The sequence below is a fragment of the Gracilinanus agilis genome, chromosome 6 (genome assembly GCF_016433145.1).
Source record: "Gracilinanus agilis isolate LMUSP501 chromosome 6, AgileGrace, whole genome shotgun sequence".
NCBI classification, from domain to species: Eukaryota; Metazoa; Chordata; class Mammalia; order Didelphimorphia; family Didelphidae; genus Gracilinanus; species Gracilinanus agilis.
In genome coordinates this window covers 53615649-53635686 of record NC_058135.1, presented here as the reverse complement: position 1 = coordinate 53635686, position 20038 = coordinate 53615649, and the positions used below count along the sequence as shown (strand labels likewise).

The window sequence follows — 20038 nt, the reverse complement described above, 5'->3', positions numbered from 1 at the left end:
GCCCATCACTGCCTTACACCATCAGGGAGAGAACTTTTGAAAACTTCCCTGTACCTGAGCCCTGCTTCCTGGCTGCTCTTCCCCATGACTAGAAACTCCCTTAAAGAGTCCTGAAGGCAGATTCCTGAATTTCCCTTGTCACTGGAACTTATTTACAGGTCCCTTTCTCAGATCTTGTTGCCTTTTATAACAATCATGGGCAAAACGTCCTACTTTGTTGCAGTAATAACAGATACGAACATTTCTTTGATTCAGTTTTATAGATTGAACTGTGGCTAGGACAGATTTAATATTTTGCTTTGACCTCAGCAATTTCCTGTTTCTGAGTTTCTTCCTACCTTCATTTACAAACTGAGTTATTGCTTTTAGTTCTCCAATATTTTTCTTATGCCAGCTTAGACAATATTTAAAAAAATATTCTTTAATAGTTGGTAAAGTCTGATCAATAAAAGCTATATTTATTATTGTAGCATCTTTAGGACTTACTGGATCTAGTCTAGCAAAGCATCTGGCATTTTTGCATAATCTATCATAAAACCTTGATGGATTTTGGCTTATTTCCCGTACCACTTCCTGAAACTTGCTGTACTTCTCTGTTCTCTCAGCAAAGAGCTCTATTCTCCTTACTAGATTGTCTCTTGCATCTTTTAGCTCAGTGATGATGAACCTTTTAGAGATGGTGTACCATGCCCTGCTTCCCCCCAACCAAGTGCCCCACATGGGGGAGGGAAAAAGCACTCTTATTGGGCTTCTGGGCAGAGGAGTAGATAACGTGAGGAAGGTCTTTAGCATGTATAGAGAGGGGGAAGGGAGTAACCATAATGCTCTGCTCCCCTCCAGCTCTGCCACCTGTAAGCCACCCACCTTACCCCCTGAGTGCTCCCATTGGGCTACTGGGCAGAGGAATGGGTGATGTGAAAAAATTTTATCAGGCAAGGTGGAGAGAGGAAGGGAGCAGCTCCTCCCAAGTTCCTTTGCCTTTCTAGTAACGAACTCTGCCTTGGGATAGTACATGTGCCCAGAGAACACTCTGTGTGCCTTCTCTTGCCCTCATGCCATAGGTTTGCCATCATGGTTTCAGCGGTTTCATCTTTCCTATTACATTAGGGTCCCACCCTGGGTCTCACTAAATCTATTGCACTAGGTTAGCTTAATAATGCATTGGTTTTACTTAAATAACCCTATAAAATATATTTCCTGTAATTCTATTAATCACTAATCAATCATTATCTCAGATTAATAATGTCCTTTGGCTAAATACTGCTTAATTATAACATCTGAGGTCTTATTTAGTGGAGCCAGAGATTCTTATTCTCTTGGACTAAAAAACAATCTTAAGCTTGCTGTCTATTTATGAACTTCATGTTTCAGTAGATTTATAAAAACTATTTCAATAAGTCAAAATGAGTTTTTCGTTTATCTGTAAAAAATGGCTGAAAATTTTTCAATATCGATAAATTTTTCAATATCGATAAAACCTTGGAGCAATACTTCCAAGTCTATTCAAACATAAATAAGAAATGCCCATTTACATTTTCAGTTGACGAAGAACAATAAGCTTTTTAAGTGGGATATATTGGATTTTTTTGTTGTTTCTTATTTTTGGTCCCTGCTCATCATTCCATCAATGCAGGTAGTTCCCCAGTGAGGAAATTCTTTCTACCAAAGCATATCAGTTACTTTTGTGCATTCCTGGGAAAATGAGAGGTTAAATCATTTGCCAGGGGTCACTTAACCAGTATATGTGTCATAGGTGGGACTTAAGCTTGGACCTCCTGACTCAGAAATTGCCTTTTTACTACCATATTATCTTACCTTTATAAATATGTGAAATTATCTCCTAATATTAAGTGATTTTGTTCTTGGCTATTGTTTAGAATTCTAACTTTAACTATAAATACATTGTTAAATAAAAGATAAACCTGTCACCAACTGTAAAATGTGTGACTACAACAGTCCCCAATGATCTGATTTAGATGGTGCCTCAGATTTGCATCTTCTGTCATTCACTGTAATTTTGCTCAGAATTGCAACTATGTCCTATCTTTTCTCAGGGAAGAGATTACTGGTCACCCCTTCCACTTAGTGTTTGTGAATCCCTGTTCCAGGAGATAAGGATTTATAGAATGGATGTGAAATTACTTTCTAGTGGGTAAAATAAAACTGGTTGTCATCACAAAAAACTGCCACCATCCATTTGGTCTATGAAATCACAGTTGTAGTACAGAGAGAGGGGGTCATGATAGTTTTTTCAAGCTTTTGCTGAGTTCTGTAATCAGTTAGGGGTTTGGAATCTTGAGAGAGTAAAGTGAGTTGGTTTGGGTTTCTCGTGGAGAGAGGGTTCAGATCAGCTGAGGGGCTTCCTTACCTATCTGTAGAATTGAAATTTAGCCTGGCTTTGAGATATTTACTTAAGAAATTGTTATTTTGGATAAACCCTTTGTATCTTCCTTCCCTATATTATTTCCTACCTTCCTTCTTGTCTGTGGAGTTAATAAGGAGAGTAAATAGAGAGGAGTTCAAATCTGTGAAGGGTTAATTATTATTTGACAGTATTAAATATAAAGAAACTAGTCAGTCATCATTTATTCCCTTTAGATATCAAGAGCATTTTGTAAGCTGAGTTAAAGGCAGGTCCTTACACAGACTCCATCTCTCCCTCCCTTCCCCCACCTGAGGTTCCTGAGACAATGGTTAGGGCTTTCTTTAATCCACTTTCCTGACAAATCATCCTTGAAGATAATAAATCCTTTTGAGTTCAACAGCTGTTAGTTAATTGTCAGTTAGTTATTAAAAGAGGGAAGGAGAGGAAAGAACCAACATACTCTGGGCTTGAAGGGAAGCCGGGTATCCATCTTGAAGGAAGGTGTAACTTCAAAACAAGTCCCTTCCTGTGAAATTAACTAAAGCCAGTAGTTAATTTCAGTTTAGTCTATTTCCCTTCAGTGCTGTACTCCCTGTCTTCAGCTATATTATATCCTGAATCTCCCTGTTCCAGCCTACCTGTAACCTAGATTACCTACCTAGCAAGTCCTTGACAACCTCCTGTAAAAATCCCCTTTTTCCACACACCTTTCCTCAAATTATCCCCATTACATCTGGAGAGCCTTCTATATATTAAAATGGACATTTTGTGCATTTAGGTAATATTATTTTAAAATGGAAACACTATGAATGTCCTTTTAGGAACTTTTATGTTATTAATCCTTGATGACTTGGACTTTCATTTCTTGCACTCATCATTAGCAAACTAATAGAGCCACAAACAGAAGGCGGCTCAGTTTTCAAAAGGCAGCAGGAAGTATCAATGGTATTATGTCTTCCATTTGTATGCATACATTGACTACAATTCAAATTCACTTAGCAACATAAAATAATGCTTTTGGATTTGCCTTGGCTTCCTGGAAGATTGATTATAGCTTTAATGCAAAACCTTTCAAGATTTTCCATCAACCAATAATTGATCTTATTGTCTACCTGACAGACTGCAAGCCATGTGAAGCTCAAAAAGTCATTTGAAAGAAAGAGTGGGAAAAAAAGCTCACTGCATTTTGACAAGAAATATTCCATAAAGAAAAAAGTTAATGGCAAAATTTTGGTAAATATATTACCAAATTAGTTTGGTAATAATACCACATTTGCATTATATTTGCAATATACAGTTTTGTTAAAACTCAAAAGCACCATTTTCATAATGTCATCTAACTATATATATTTTACATATATAACATATATGTAAATAAATATAAATATATACACACATATAGTCCATGAAATAAATAAGAAGAGAAAGCATGGCTTGTTTTGAACTGGAAAAGTCTAAAAATAAGGTCTCAATAGCTCTGGAAGATTAAAATTATACAGAACATATCCTCATTTAACTTTAACACTATCTTGACAATTCTCTAAAACACCAGGATTTCATGTCACGATAAAGTATAAGGGGAATAATATGTTTTACCTATCCATTGCTATGATGATGATATACTTCCTCTATGAATATCACCACCAGTTTACTGTGATCTCATGTACATTAGCTCACTGGGTTCCTACATCAATCCTGTGGGGTAGGTGGGAACAGGTATAATTACACCCATTTTATATGTCAAAAAGATGAGAGCTCGAATTTATAGTTTTGTTTTGTTTTTTATCCCTAATGCTTAGCAAAGTGCCTGACACATGGGTCCTCAATAAATACTAGTTGAATGACTAGCAGAACCAGGATTCAAACCTAAGTCATTAGACTTCAAAAACATCAATTTATAGAATTATGGATTTAGAGCTGGACAAGTCCTTAGATGTCACAGAGTGCGAGCCACTACTTTTGTATATGAGGAAATCAAGGCTCAGAGAGGATAAGTGATTTGTCCAGTCATATAGCTAGTGGTTATCAAAGGCAGGATTCAAATCTACTTATTTCTGAGTACAGATCCAGTATTCTTTCCACGGCTAGTACATGGCACTCTTTCTTCACTCTTGTTTGAATATTAATTCAGGGCAATTGTAAATACTTTCCATATTCTGCCACATCCCACTGACAATTCATGTGTTATTTATCTGAGATTTTCTTTATTTTTGCTACTCTAGTGTGATGTGATAGAAATACAATGGTAGTGAGAATGGAAAGCCCTGGGCATGAATCCAAAGTCAGCTATTTACTACCTGAATAACTTGAACTGTTACTTCCTTTCACCAGGCTTCCAAGATTAAGCTGAATGTTCTCTAAGGTCCTTTCCAGCTCTCTGTCCTAGGAGCGCTTATCTATTGATTGACCAGTTCCTCAAAGAATAGGTCTTATTACTAAATTTGTGATTCAGTGACCCAAGAGAAGACAAAAGACATTAGACAGAAGAAAGTAAACAGGTGGAAATGGAAAACCAACCTCTTTTGGATCATCCCCAAGCAGCTTAAATTTCCTTGGAATCTTGCTTCTGGCAAACTTACATCCATTGTAGTACATACTCCACGAGCAGCCAAAAGAAAAAGAAGCACCACAGGTTTCTGGGTCCAGCCCCTGACATGCACAGGTTCGTCTGAGGAATCAAAGAACCACTAATGTTGCTAGATGTGTAGTTAGACAGACTATCGCCTTTGCATATCAAGTGTCTTTTTGCATCAGAAACATCAGCCTCACTTAATATTGTATCACAGGCAGTACAAACTGAGGTCTAAATATAAATGAGTTCTACTTGATCCCACATAACAGAAATTATTTGTGATACCAGGGGCCACTGTAATGGCAGACCCACCATCCAACTTACCCAAACTGAACACATGGCTAACACCACCTAGTCACAAAACAGAAATTCCTGGGGAATAGTGCAAATATCAATAATATGGAAATAGGTCTTGATCAATGACACATGTAAAACCCAGTGGAATTGCACATCAGCTATAGGAGGGAGGTGGGAGGAGGGGAAAGAAAGAACATGAATCATGTAACCATGGAAAAATTGTCTTAATTAATCAATTCAAAAAAAATTAAAAAAAAAAAAAAGAAAGAAATTCCTAGGGAAGCTTGTTTGTTGGAAAAAAACAGTTGGGCTTTGTTTGGAGAAAAACACCAGAACCAATTCAAATCTCACAATGTTGAATACTTTTGGAGGGCTTTTCTGGGAAATGTATGCAATGTAAGGCACAAGATATTAGCAGATTCAAAAGCAATGCCTGATTAGTTTTAAACATTTCAATCTAAGTTAGCAGTCCCAGATGTGGAATTATTCCTTCTTTTGGGCAGAAAACCTCAACCTTGACTTCTACCATAAGAATATATAGACTCCAAAAAAGAGCTATGAGAAGACATGCCCCACCCCCAACCCTTTTGCAGAAATAGATGATCCACAAGTGTGGTTTATTGACATATTTTCAGATTGCTTGATGTATTTATCAGTTTTGTGGCTTTTTTCTTTTTTTTCAAAAATATTATTTGTGATTGCTTTCTTGCAAGGGGGAAATGTAGATACTGAAAGAAATTTTGATAATGCAAAAATGTGATAAATTTTGAATAAGAATTTGAATGTATATACATAATTATTAAATGCATATTCTTATTTTAAAATTTAAAATTATCATAGCTAATATTTTTACATCTGTATACAAACACATTATTTCTGAAGTTATGGGTTTAACACATAGACACACATATACAGGAGTAAACAGATAATAGAGGCAGGTATAGAGGAAGGATAGTTTTTCTTGCGTATACTACTATTCATATCTTTCATCTACTTAAACATCTTAGTGGATTCTATTGCCTACTGATTAAAGTTCAAACTCCTTTGCCTGAAATTCAAAGCTCTCTCTAATCTGGCACCACCCAATCTTTCCAGCCTCATAATCTCATATTACTCACGAAAACCCCATAAAATCAATACCCTGGCCTAATAAGCCTACTCTCTGCTGCCAATTTCTACCCTCAAACAATTCCTGTCCTTTCTTGACTCTATGTTGCTCACATTATTTCCCCTGTCTCTCTCCCTCCTTATATGTTTAATTTCTATCTGTTTTTTTAGTCCAATTCAAATAGTACCTACTTTATAAATCTTCCCATGATGTTACTAATTCAGAATGATCTTCTCTCTTAAGCTTTGTATAATATTTTTTCTTATAATACTCTAATGAACTTAGGGAATCCTCTTAGATATTTTTAATATCTGGAATGAAGTTCCCTGCCTCCCTTCTACTTACTAGAGTCCCTAGATCCCTTTAAAGCTCAGCTCAAGTATCCCCTTCTTTATTTTTAAACCCTTCCCTTCTGTCTCAGAATCAATACTAAATATTGATCCGAAGTTAGAAAAGTGGAAAGGCTAGGTAACTGGGGTTAAATGACTTCCCGAGGGTCATACAGCTAGGAAGTATCTCCAGGTCCTCCAAATTCCAGGCCTCCTATCTACTGTGGTACCTGGATACCTCTAAGTATCTCTTTCTAAATGAAGCCTTTCCTGGTCCTTTTGGTTGCTAGAATGCTATCAGATTGCTTTTTGTTTATTTTTAATATAGTAGTGTTTGTACTTGTCTTCTCCTATGGAATGAGAAGGTCTTTAAGCACAAGAATGGTTCCATTTTTGACTCTGAGTCCCCAGCATGAAGCACAGAGCCCACTATATACTAGGACCTTAAAAAATGCTTGATGATTTGTATTTTAATTAAAGGACACAGCTCACTTTGTTCAATAAAAATGGAAGATGAAAGGCTGGGTTGGGTTCTCCCTTCGCTCATAAAGAACATGCTCTCCTTCACACTTAGGCATGCTATTTCTTGAGTCATTGTGACCCTCACCCCCCAAAAAAAGTTATTACCTGGTGGCCAATGCCCAGGAGATGAATAAGCTTCCCTGAGCTTAGCTAGAGTGGTCCTTGGGCATCAGACATGTAATCCATTGCCAGGTATGTATTCCAAATTTTTCTAGTTTGGGAGAACATGCCAAACATTGCATTCTTCCAGCATAGCCTTTAAGATTCCAAGGAGGACCCCTACCCCCAAGTGAGAAGGAAGCATCAGAGGATGATTTTAGTGGAGGAAGGCTGGATTAATTCCTCAAATATCAATGAGACATCTTTAGGAAAGTTCCTAACAAAAAACTTCTTCCCATAAGCCATAGGCTTTGATTCTGGGGATGTCATTTACAGGAAATTAGAGGAAAGCCTGCAGGGAAAAAGATCATAGATGTGTGACATTAAAGAAAATTAATTCTATTACAATTAGTGAGAAGTACAATTTGAATGAAACTATAAAAAAGATCCTATAAAACAAATAACTTGTTTTTTTTTTTTTTTTGGTTTTTGTTTTTGTTTTTTTGCATACCAGTAACTCAACAGGCCAAAAAATAAGCCACTTTAGAGCAACTGTAATTCCTTGCTGGAGTTTAGAGTGAAAGATCACCATCAAAAATGAAGACACCAACACAACACATGAAAGCTTTTTGTTCCTTGAACTAGATTTTTTTTTAAGGCTGGAAGATGGCATGAACTATGAAAGGTTCTCATTATAAATCAATGCGACCAGCCAAACATATAGCCAGCCCCTTTTTCTTTAGGTCAAAAGCCTAAATCCATTTTAGAATGCAAAATTTTAAGATATGTACATCAAAATCACTCTTTGAGAGCTACAGACTATATTACTGAAAGCCAAGCTAGAATTCTGATTCAAGGAAAAAGCGATTTTTCTCATCTCATAAATTGTCATTCAAGTTATATATGGTGCCCAACTTTCAAACAAACAAATAAACATAGATAGAGAACCACTCTTTTGAGAAGATACGAAAACTACTAAAACCCAACAGTGACAAACAGTTGAAGCTAACAAAGTTGTGTGATTTGCTTAATTGTGGGTTCTTGCATCCTGAGGTGACACCTCTAAGATATGTAAAGCGAGGTGTGTGTGTGTGTATGTAGCTGGGGGAATATTCATCACTATTGAATATGTGAAAGTAGTATACAATCCCAGAAATCTATTTCTTATATTCTTATTATATATGGGTGAAAGAGAAGAAACAAGAAGAAGAAAAGAAGGGAAAACTTAAGGATTGTGAAACTGAATATAAGTGCAATATATACTTTGGGTCTATCAGAATATCATGACAAAATTTCATGACATATGTCCTCTTTAATGGTGATTCGAATAATAATTCTATTTTTTAATGAAGTGAAATGAAAATGACTTCTGCTTTAAGCACATCAGGAGGGAGGGTTTATTTTCTTATATAATTTTTTACATTATAGATATGTTTTATATAAATAATTTAATCATATTGATTATATATCATTTTATTATACTATTTTTCTGTAAGTGGGGAAAAAATACTGGATCTATAGTCTTTGTACCTGTGTTCAAATCCTAACTGAAACTTACTGCCGGTGTCTTGTGTTAACCCCTCTAGACTGCTGGGGTGTTCATATATAAACTAAAGGGGTAGGGCGAGGTAGCCTCTGAAATTTTATCTAACTTTAGTTCTTTGATCTTTTATGCTTTCCTTCATAAAAATGGAAGAGATAGAGAGAACCAATATTCAGACAATTGAACATATGTAAAAGGTGTTTTTTTTTCTATAAATAAATTTAGGATCAGAATCCTGAATACCTTCAATCAAAAGAAGAGATAAATATTTTAATTATTTTATGGCTATTATTTTTATTATATTTAATTTGGCTGTCAAATAGCAACAACTTTGATCATAGTTGTTTCAGGCCAGTTGTGAATGTCCCTAATAATTTATTCCTTAGTCATCCAACTCTTGGGAGTCATCACTGTTTAAAAAATATAATTCTCCCAGACTTTGGTGCTCCAATTCTTCACTGTGGATTACTATATTTTGCTCTCTATTTGTAGTAATGTTGTCCATTTGTTTCAGTTGAGTCTGACTTTTTTTTTCTTAACCCTTACCTTCCGTCTTGGAGTCAATACTGTGTATTGGCTCCAAGGCAGAAGAGTGGTAAGGGTAGGCAATGGGGGTCAAGTGACTTGCCCAGGGTAACACAGCTGGGAAGTGTCTGAGGCCAGATTTGAACCTAGGACCTCCTGCCTCTAGGTCTGGCTCTCAATCCACTGAGCTACCCAGCTGCCCCCTGAGTCTGACTCTTCATGAATCTATTTGGGGTTTGCTTGGCAAAAACACTAGAGTGGTTTGTCCTTCTCCAACTCCCTTTATAGATGAGGGAAGCTGAGGCAAATAGAGTTATGTCACACAGCTAATATGAACTCAGGAAGATCCGGGTTCCTGACTTCAGCCCTGGTACTCTATAGATTGCTCCAACTAACTGCCCTGCACTGCCCTAGAGGCAATACATATTGATACACTTGGCCAAAGAATGCGCCTCTTCATTGTCTTCTGTTTAGGGAAACCAAAGTCAGCATTTATTGTGGGGGTGACGCCAATGCTAGGTCACTCAAGAGCCTTGGCACATAGCAAAAAGACATCGTGGCTCTTGGTTTCCGATCACCTTCACTTAATTCTCGGTCATGCTTCTTATAACGCCTATTTAAATACCAATAATACCTTTTTTTTTTTTTTTTAAGGTAAACGCTAGCAAAAAAAAAAAAAAGCCCTCGAATTATCTCAGACTATTATTATAGAGCATGCTTGAGCCTTTCAATTCTCATATTAAAAAATGTAGAAATGGGGCGGTACTAACTCACCACTATGAGAAAACTGGGACTAGGGCTCGGCTCTCAGGATTCTCCAGTAATACTTTAGGGCTAAATCATTTAGGACAAGATTTCTGGCGGTGTTTCAATGGATCCCTGAAGAAAAGAAGGCGACGGGCTTCACTTACTCTTCATTCAGCGCACATCGCCGATTGGTGAGAGTGCCGTATTTCCTTAGCGTTTCGGTGAGTTCCGAGTACAGTTGGTCAGCAAGGGAAAGGGGGATTCCCTCCCAGACCAGGATGAGGATCACGATAACAGCCGCTTCACAGGTGTGGCCGGCTCGCTCCCGCACCAAACACAGGAGCTTTTCTTCATTGCAGCTTCTGCGAACTACCTGCGGAGACCAAGGTTTCACCCGGACACAAAGAAACCCCGCCCCCAGACAGAAACAAAACAAACAACAAAAGAAAGAAAGAAACAAACAAACAGTGTTACTTAGAGCATTTAAAAGCATGGGCGCAAGTCCAGATAGATTCAAAATTAGAGCTATGTCCATGGGGGAGAGAAGACTTCCTTTGCCTTTTATGGATAACCAGCGAACTTGTCTATAGACAAGGAGAGACTGAGAGACGCCAGCTCTCCATTGAGGAGGCTGCGCCAGTCCCCATCTGGCCTTAGACTAGCCCGGTGAGCCTGGGCAAGTCACTTAATGCTGTTTGTCTCTGCTTCCTCCTCTGTAAAATGAGCTGAAGAAAGAAATGACAAACCCCTCTAGTATCTTTGCCAAGAAAACCTCCAAAAGAGATCAAAAAGAGTTGGGCACAAGTGGTAACGACTAAACTCTTCACTGTCCAGTTCAATATATCAGGGGAATTATTAGGAGATTCCATTTTCCATCTATAGGTACTGGTTGACGGGGACATTTAACTTCTTTGTCAAATGGTCCGCTGGGTAGAGCACTGGACTTGCATTCAGGAAAGCCTGTGTTCAAATCCAGCCTCTGACAGTTGTTAGCTCTCGGCCCCTAGGAGAAGTCAACTAATCTCTACTTTACCTCCCTGATCTAAAAATGGGAATAACAATAGCACCGACCTCACAGAGTTGTTGTGAGGATAAAGTGAGATAATAATTGAAAAACACTTTTGCAGATCTTAAAGTGCACAAATGCTAGCTTTATTATTAATTATTATTATCAGTGGAATGATGTCACTACAGACTTACATTCTCAGAAGGATTATTCTCTGAGCACTTATCAGTAGGTGCATTTTCTTTTACTTTTATAATATGCTTTTTTTTTTAAACCTTTACCTTCCATCTTGAAGCTGAGTCAATACTGTGTATTGGCTCCAAGGCAGAAGAGTGGTAGGGGTAGGCAATGGGGGTTAAGTGACTTGCCCAGGGTCACACAGCTGGGAAGTGTCTGAGGCCAGATTTCAACCTAGGACCTCTCATCTCTAGGCTTGGTTCTCAGTCCACTGAGCTACCCAGCTGCCCCGGCTTTTGTAATATTCTATTAAGCTCTAATTGCTAACCAGCTCATATTTTTCAAACAAAAATTTATTAAATGATTACTACACAGTCTCTCAAGAAGCTAAATTTGGCGATGGATTTAAAATGTAGACTATGACACATAATTTTGGATGTCACCAATGTGGGAACTTGTTTGGCTTGACTACACGTATTTGTGGCAGGGTTTTTATTTATTTTTTCTTTTTCTTTTTAATTGAGGGGAAGGGAAAATGAGAGCAAAAAAAATAAATGCTTTGTTAATTTAAAGAAAATAAAATTTAATTTAAAAAGACTCAGGCCATATATATTTTTAAACTGCCTGCTTTTCCCAGGTTATAAAATATTACATATGTTGTATATACATATATGTGTACATATAGTATTGTATATTATTGAAAAGATACTAGTTTTCAAATAATTTTTTGGACTGGACAACTTGATTTCTAATATGGGACTAATGATTCAGAGAACTCTGACATTATATCTTATTTTACTTACCCATTTGGCAATAGGGCATCCCTGAGAACTCTTGCCTTCTTTACCAGTATAGATGACTCTTTCAATCCTAATAGCTTTACCCTTTTGTCCAAACCTTAAAAAACACACACACCCACATATACAAAGTCAGTAGATTGAATTGGTAACACGATCAACAAAAAGCACATAATTCAAGAGTACATACAATTCTATGACCAAAACATTTTAAAAAAGGATTCTGCAGTTTATTTTAATTAATTAATTAATTTTATTTTTTATTTTTAGTTGCCTTTGTTTTATTTGTTTGCTTGTTTTTTTATTTAAGTGTTTTGCCGTGTTTGCATGATTCGTTTTCTTTCCTCTCCTCTTCCCTCCCACTTCCTGGAGCAGAAAAGCAATTCCAATGGGTTGCACAAGTGTTATCACTTGATACCCATTTCCATATTATTCATCTTTGTAATAGAGTCATCTTTTAAAACCAAAACCCCAAATCCTATACCCATATAAACAAGTGATAAAGTTTTTCTTCTGTGTTTCTCCTCCCACAGTTCTTTCTCTCAATGTGGATAGCGTTCCTTCTCATAAGTCCCTTGGGAATTGTGCTGGATCATTCTGCAGTTTATTTTTAAAAGTAAGGTCTCATCCATTAAAAATGAGTAATAGTAAGTTGTTTCAAACTTGTTTCTCTCAGTAGAAGAACATATTGATAAATTGTAATGGACTATTTTAGAAATGGTGCTAATTAGGCAATAACCATCCCAAACTGTCATTCTAATACAAAATCTCCCAAACCATAAAACTTCCTTTCAATTTGCTAAATGTAGTCATCCGAACCATACACTTAATTAATTTTCATCTACCACTCATTGTAGTCATTCTGAAGTTTAGCAAAATTCACAGAAGATTTTAGATGTCACAGTGCCTTTATTTCCACTACTTTCCTTTAAGGGTTTAGTTTATTATACAGACAAACTCTTAGGCAAGCATTTTGGAAATCAAGATAATCTGAACAATGGGTTCTGTTTTTCCCTTCTGCCTAGGGCATTCCCTACTAATCAGTCAGGCACTGGGAGAGGCATTCTAAGACTACCAGGCCACTAGGGGATGGGCCATTAGTGCATTTAAATATGTGTAAGTGCCTAACTTGCTAGCATGGACAATTTAGGAATGAGGAAAGACTCAAGCTAAGCATTTCTCCCTATGTCTGAGGCACCTTATTGTATTTTAAAGATTAGATAAAATACTAACAAAGAAAAGGCATCCTGGGTGTAGAATCATGCAGGAACTCAACCACCCTCATCGATGATGCCTATGACTTGGAGGCCACAGAATCTTACATTCATGGGTCACTCTCATAATGGGCTGCTTACACACAGATAGAATTTTTACAGATGGTGGGAAACTGTTCCACACTCAAAGCTAACAGCTAAGGAAGTTCAATTTATTGACAGATTCTCTGTCATATTCCATGTATCACACTTTCCTCTCTGTTCATAATGGCCAACTTTCTTAGGAAGTTGCTAATTGGCAACTGTAGGTATATTTGTGTCCATTTCACTTCTCCATCCACATTTTATGTCTTTCCTCTTTCAAGTTTTATCATCAGCAGGGAAAAGCTAGATTGGGGTCTGTCTTTGCAGCCCCTGCCAATCCTCCTGTGCCTCGCAGGTTGGCTAATTCTTGTTCTTGCTCGGGTTTCCTGGCATCCACCTCAAAGTGGGCAGCCTCTGCCAGCCAGCAGACTATTAGTCCTGTCAAATATTGTGACTCTCTGGTGAATAGCGCAGTGTGTAATGTTGGCAACACTGGGGTAGCTAAGCCTACGAGTAATTACTTGATTTACAATTGTTTACTTCTTTGTATGTGAAGGCTGGAAAAATTCTGACATACACAAAAGGATAAACGTTAATCTGCCCTGTGCCTTTGCGTTAATTACCTTTCTTCCATGATTTCTCTAATAGCTGCCACATTAGGACCTGCTCCTAGATGGGTATAAAAAGGACCTTCATCTTTTTCAATAATTTGCTCTGTTGAAATAATAGAAGATTATTATTTTAGACCTCAATTATACTAAGTACAAAGACTACATTCACAAAGCTTATCCCCCAACTGCACATTAAGAACACTAAATGTGACTTGTTATATAGGGGGAAAAAATTACAGGATGAGCAAATTAGTTGACTGATTTTCTATCAGAAATTGTGCCAAATGATTAATAAGGAGGGCAGCTGGATAAAAAGTATATTTAAATGTGCATTTCAAAGATGGGGAGGAGAGACACTGACCCCTTTTTTGATAGTGTAGGGGAATCAAGTAAGTAGAACTGAATTACAAATATGAGTCACATTCACCACAAGCTCCAATTTTAAATGAAAAAAAGTTATTTTAAAAGCTAATGAGAATTTTCTGTTACCTGGCTTATTTGACATTAACAAAATTTATCTTCAAGGATGCAGTTAATTGTATTCTCTTCCTCCTTCTGCTTTGCCACAATATCAAAGTTAGATTATTTATTTCCTCAAATTATTCAAGGGATTCTTTTAAATTAAGAATACTTAACTGAACCTCATTGTATAGACTCTCCTACTTTGTCATGGAATGATTTGTAGGAAAAACAAAACAAAATGATTTGCAGGAAAAGCAAACAAAAGCAAAAACAAAAATTGGAACAATAGTTCATGTAAACAGAACAGCCAATTTGTCCCCTTGTTTTTCTTAGCCAATTCTCTATGTGTGTGTATACTGTATATTTTGCTATACATAAATATATAATGGCATGTATAAATATTTTATATTCATACAAATAGTATAAATATAATATATAAACACAATATTAGAAGTATAATATTTACATATAAATATATACATATGTTTGTATATGTATATACACACAACCATACCTTGGGGATTTGGGGAGTTGGAGGACAAGAGAAGCGAATAAAGGATCCTAGGCTATAATTTATCTAGCATCAGTCATAAAAGACTGCCGTGAGGTATGTAGGCTAGTTAACACTGACCACACAGAGAAAAGAACAAGCAATCCTAGTCTTCATTTAGCTCATCCCCCTTACAAAATATCTTTTGGTATCATTGTCAGAAAGAGAATGTTGGTCTGGGTGGACCATTAGTCTTACCAATATGCCATTTCTTAATGTTCTTTCAAATAGCATGCATTTTAATATCAAGAAAGGGGGGAATTTGGAATTTTGTTCTTTTTCTCAACCACAAATCCCATACTGAAAGATACAAAGACCTCCCTATTTCCCTTGGATGTATTAAATAACTTGAATTTTAACCAAAAGATCTTTGAAAAAATACCAACTTGGTTATTGACACTTTAAAGATAAAATGGAGAGAAAAATGAAAAAAATCACATTTAGGATGCAAATACCTAAAAAAAAAGACACTTCCAAAGTTCATGTTATTTTTCACAATTCATTAGCAGAATATACATTTATTTTATTCTCATTAAAAAAGTACCAAAAAATGCTAACCACCAAAATCAGCATTGATTAAAACTTTTTTAAGACACTATTTTCTGTTTGGATAACATTTGTTTGCATAGTCATCCTCACAAAGAAATGGGATGCAATGGGCTAACTGAATAATTCAATAGATTGAATAATCTTAAATAGACACACACATATATTTTAAAAGGCTTTGAACATAAGATAAATGAATATACCCAACTCTTTTGGAAAAACTAGTTTAGCCCTGATGTTCTTTATGTATAGCATTAGCATCTTTAATTGAAAAGACAAAAATGCAAGCTTCAGCTTTTTATGATCCTCTACAAACTACTGGTAGACTTAGTTAAAAAACAAAAAACAAAAACACAATCTCACAACTGAAGGCAAGTTTGCTAATTTTAACTGAATGCTATGTGTTTCACTTTCATTTCTGGCACTTACCCACACAACTGCATGATGGGAAATCATATTGGGTCTTGACAGGTGTATCCAATAAATTTTTTATAGGTGTATCTAGTAACTTGGAAGGTGACTCTAAAAAATGAGTGAGAACAGAACCAGCTGTTCTTTTTGTGGGTGTTTTTTCTGAGGAAGAAGTTGCCTGCTGTTCTGGTGTTGGGGTATGCCCATTGAGTTCCGAAGCACTGGTATTTCTCGTTAACACAGTGACCGGCCCTGCCATTTCCACCTTCACGTGTTTCTGTGACCTGATAGTAAGGGCCTTGTGATCAAATAAGGACTTGACCTGAATCTGTTTCAGCTGTTGTTCCATGGTCTCGATGATGCTCTTTTGTTGGGACTGATCGCACCCCAAGTGTTGAACTTCCTGCTTCGAAGTTTTCTTCCATCCTCTGTTCTCCGGCAGTCCTGCCAAGGAGCGCATACAGGCATTAGACTTAGCTCCGGCTTCCACCTTAATTGACTTGAGCATGTGCCTGTGGCAAGCCTCAGCCTTGGCTTGCTGGGATTGTTGCTGTTCTTGCCTCTGCAGGAGATGCCACCGGAGGGCTGCATGCTTTTGGAAGTCCTTCTGTGGGGGCGACTGGATGTGGCTTCCCCTCTGTTCTGGTGCAAGTGGGGCAGCTGTTTGGTGATGCAATGAGTACCTTTGCTGAAGGTCCCGGCTTGCTTGCTTACCAGGCAAGTCTTGGTTCTTACTGTGATATCCCTGTGGTGGCTGGAGTGGTAACTGTTGATGGGGAGACCTTTGCTGTAGGTTATGTCCCTGTTCTTGAAAGCACCCATGAGACACACTTGGCTTTGGAGTTGCATTATTTGGAAAGTATTGCATGTGTTGCAAGGCTTGTGTTTCGTTTCCTATGAAAAATTCAGAATTGATGGCATTTTCCTTCCTCTCTGAAGCCAAGTGCACATTGTTTTGGCATGAAAGTTGCATATTATTTATGTTGGATTTCAGCATCTGGCTGCAAGAAGGGTTTCTGCTATTGCTATTGTTAACCTGCTCTAGCCCCACGTGTGTATGATGAGGCAAGAACTCGGTTGACTTGCTATACCGACTTTCAGAATGAAGGCATTCCTCCCTTTTTATCTGGCCAAAGGAGGACCTCTCTAGGTGTTGTTCGTTGCTGCTGTGTGGATGAGGAAAAGTCTGGGGCCCTGCTTCTTTACTCTTCCCTGCTAGTTTTTGCTGCTGATGGTTCAGAGTGAGAGGCATGTTCAGAGGCAATTTTGTTTGTGCTGCCTGTTTCTGCAGGGAAGGCTGCGGGAGGTGGGAGGGTAAGAATGGCTCAGTCTCTGCAGCCTGAGGGTTCAAGTGCTGCTGTTTCAGTGGTGGGCCCAAGGCTTTCTCAGCTTGGTGATCTGGTTTTGCCTGAAAATGAAATTTGGGCATGCAGTGTGCCTGCATATGGGTTTGGTGTGGTGATTCTCTCTTGGGGCGGGGCATTTGGGGTGAAGGCTTTTGGAACTGGAACTGCTGGTCCACGGGGGCCTGAGACTGCCCCTGTGCATTCTCCATTTGGTACATCTGGGGCATCTGATCCTGTTGCACCATTTTCTGGATATAAGTGTGTCCCGGGTTTCCTTTGGATATGTTGGGGGCCCTGACATATTGTTTTGAGGTCATCTGATCGACTTTATTGGGCTGATACTGAAGCATCATTCTCAGTAGTTCCTCCTTGGACTTTGAGTGAGATTCTCCTTGATGAAAATGGGAGGAAGTCAGCTCAATCCAGCCTGGCTTCAGGTATGGCTGAGTTTGTAGTACATCCTCTCTTGTCTCTTTCCTTTCCTTCTCATTTGGTACTTCCTGATCTTTATGTCCACTTGGCTTCTGATAGTGTTGTTGAAGATCTCTACCACTTCCAATGACTTCTGGTTGCTGTTTAAGCTGTTCAGCCATTGGTTTTCTTTCCTCAGAGCATGAGGGAGCTGCCAACGCCACCATGGAAGTTGGCATTTCATTTCTGTGGACACAGTTAGTCTGAGGTTTCTCTGGAAACACCAAAGATTTGGTAGCACATGTGGATAGGTCAGGATTCTGGGACATAGGACCCTCTGACAGCTCCCCATTCTTCATTTCCCTTAGAAGACTTTCTTTACGTTGGCTGGGGTAGTGATGGGGTTCTTCTGTCACCTCTTCAGTCAGAGTGCCTTCCATTTCTGAGGGAGGTTGAGGAACTGGATGGGGAGGAGGAGGAGGAGGAAGAAGAAAAGGAAGAGGAGATGGTTGGGGTGGTGGTGGAGGAGGTGTATCGGTGAAGGAATCCTTTGCAAACACAGAGTTTGGCTTTGGGTAAGCTGCACTCATTTCAGTCTGCTTTGAATATCCATCGGGAGCACCACTGGAAATTTGCAGATTGTTGCTGGAACCCAGGCAGAATTCTTCACGAGGTATCAGCTCTGTGTCTCCTTGGTGATTACTGTTCTCTACCGTAGAGGGGCACATCTCAAAAATGGATTTCTGTTGCTGCACCTGTTGCTCTGGCTTCTGAAGGGGATAACTACCTGGCATTGTGGCTGGTATACCGGAGTCATCAGCATGGCAGCCCTCAGGCACCACTGAAGCTGTCACTTGAGACAGCTCCGAGTTTGAGGTCTGCGGGGAGTTGATCTGCCCTGAGGTATGGGATGAATGAGTGACCTCATAGGACAACTCATTAGTAGCCTGACTATTAATGGCGTTCATGTGAGATGTGGTGTTCTGCGCTGCAATGGAAACACGGTCTGGATAGTATGGAGACAGCGTTTTTTCCAGGAGTTCACTGTGTGTGTTTTCCATTGAAGAGGCAGAAACTGTAGCACCGTTAGGCATTGGCATTGCCTGGTTTGTAAGATATGATACAACGTTCCTGTTCGAGTAACCAGCATTTTTCTTCTCTTGCTCGTTTTGATTTTGAAGTTCCGCGTTTTCAGACCTGCTGCAATTATGCCCAGCAGAGCAGGGGAAATCTGAGGCGGATTCTTCCTGAACTGTAAAGTTCACTGGCACCTTGTTCCATGAATTGGAGACATTTGGTTGACTGCTGCTTTCACCTTCGCTATTTCCTTCTTGTTTTCCCCTGAAGTCATCTCTTTGTCCATTAACATCTTGATCCTGCTTCACTTTCTTGTTCTGATGGAATCCGAAGAGAGAAGGTTCACTAGATGTCCGTTTTATTCCCCCATTTTGCATACATTTGGGATACTCTCTATCTTCATGCTTGAAATTGGGACTGATAAAGTTGTTCTGACTTCCCTTTGTTGGGGGCATTCCATAATTGCTCTTGAATGACAGCCACTTATTTTCACCATTTACTTCTGGATGAGGTCTCTCTGTTAATGGACTTCCATTCTGTAGCTTCACTGCCAATGATTCTGTCTGGCAAATGTGAGAAGGAGGTGGTATCAGGAATGGACTTAGTCTGTTCCCCTCAACATGGTCAGTTCTATCCTGTTCCATCTGGCTTGCTTCGGGGCCATCCACAAGGCTGCCCTGTAAAGGTATCTTAAAGGAGAAAATGGGAGGAGAAAAAGGGGGAAAAAAATCCTTTAAATTTGTGAACATATTTTAAATGCTAATACAGAATAATAGTGATGTAATAATAATATAATATAATAATAATGTAATGATATAATAATATAATAATGATCTAATAAATAATAAGAATAATAGTAATACAGAATAATAGTTCATACAGTAGTATAATCTATACTTCTTTTTTTCTCAATGAGTTACCAAACTTACTGAACTTTGCAAACTACCAACAGCTACTCACAAATGAATATCCTTTATCTTCCCTTTAATCTCTTGTAGTCAATTCTTAGTTATTCATGGTAGAGGAGTGGAGGGTGCAAAGACAGTAAATAAAAGCATTGCAGTAAGTGCTTATAGTATTTATTCATCAACAGTTTCAGATTATTCCACCACTAACATTAGAAACATTAACCGAATAGCAACAATAACAAAGGAGGGTCACTTCTTTCTCTTTGCTCACCAGTTAGCAACACACCCAACAGTTGATGATAGAGTTGTTAATTAGTAATTCAGAGTTTTG

The 20038-nt window shown here is 38.2% G+C and overlaps 1 protein-coding gene across 1 annotated transcript in view; it reads right to left on the bottom strand.

Moving 5' to 3' along the window:
* TET2 (tet methylcytosine dioxygenase 2) overlaps nt 1–19443 on the bottom strand; it is a 60792-nt gene extending 41349 nt beyond the window's left edge. The window contains exons 1-5 of the mRNA XM_044682144.1: nt 15984–19443; nt 14009–14099; nt 12094–12187; nt 10272–10480; nt 4883–5033 (exon numbers count right to left, since the gene is read on the bottom strand). Of these exons, the coding sequence (XP_044538079.1) occupies nt 4883–5033; nt 10272–10480; nt 12094–12187; nt 14009–14099; nt 15984–19443 (4005 nt within the window). The remainder of the gene's footprint in view (nt 1–4882; nt 5034–10271; nt 10481–12093; nt 12188–14008; nt 14100–15983) is intronic.
* Nucleotides 19444–20038: the final 595 nt, after the last annotated feature.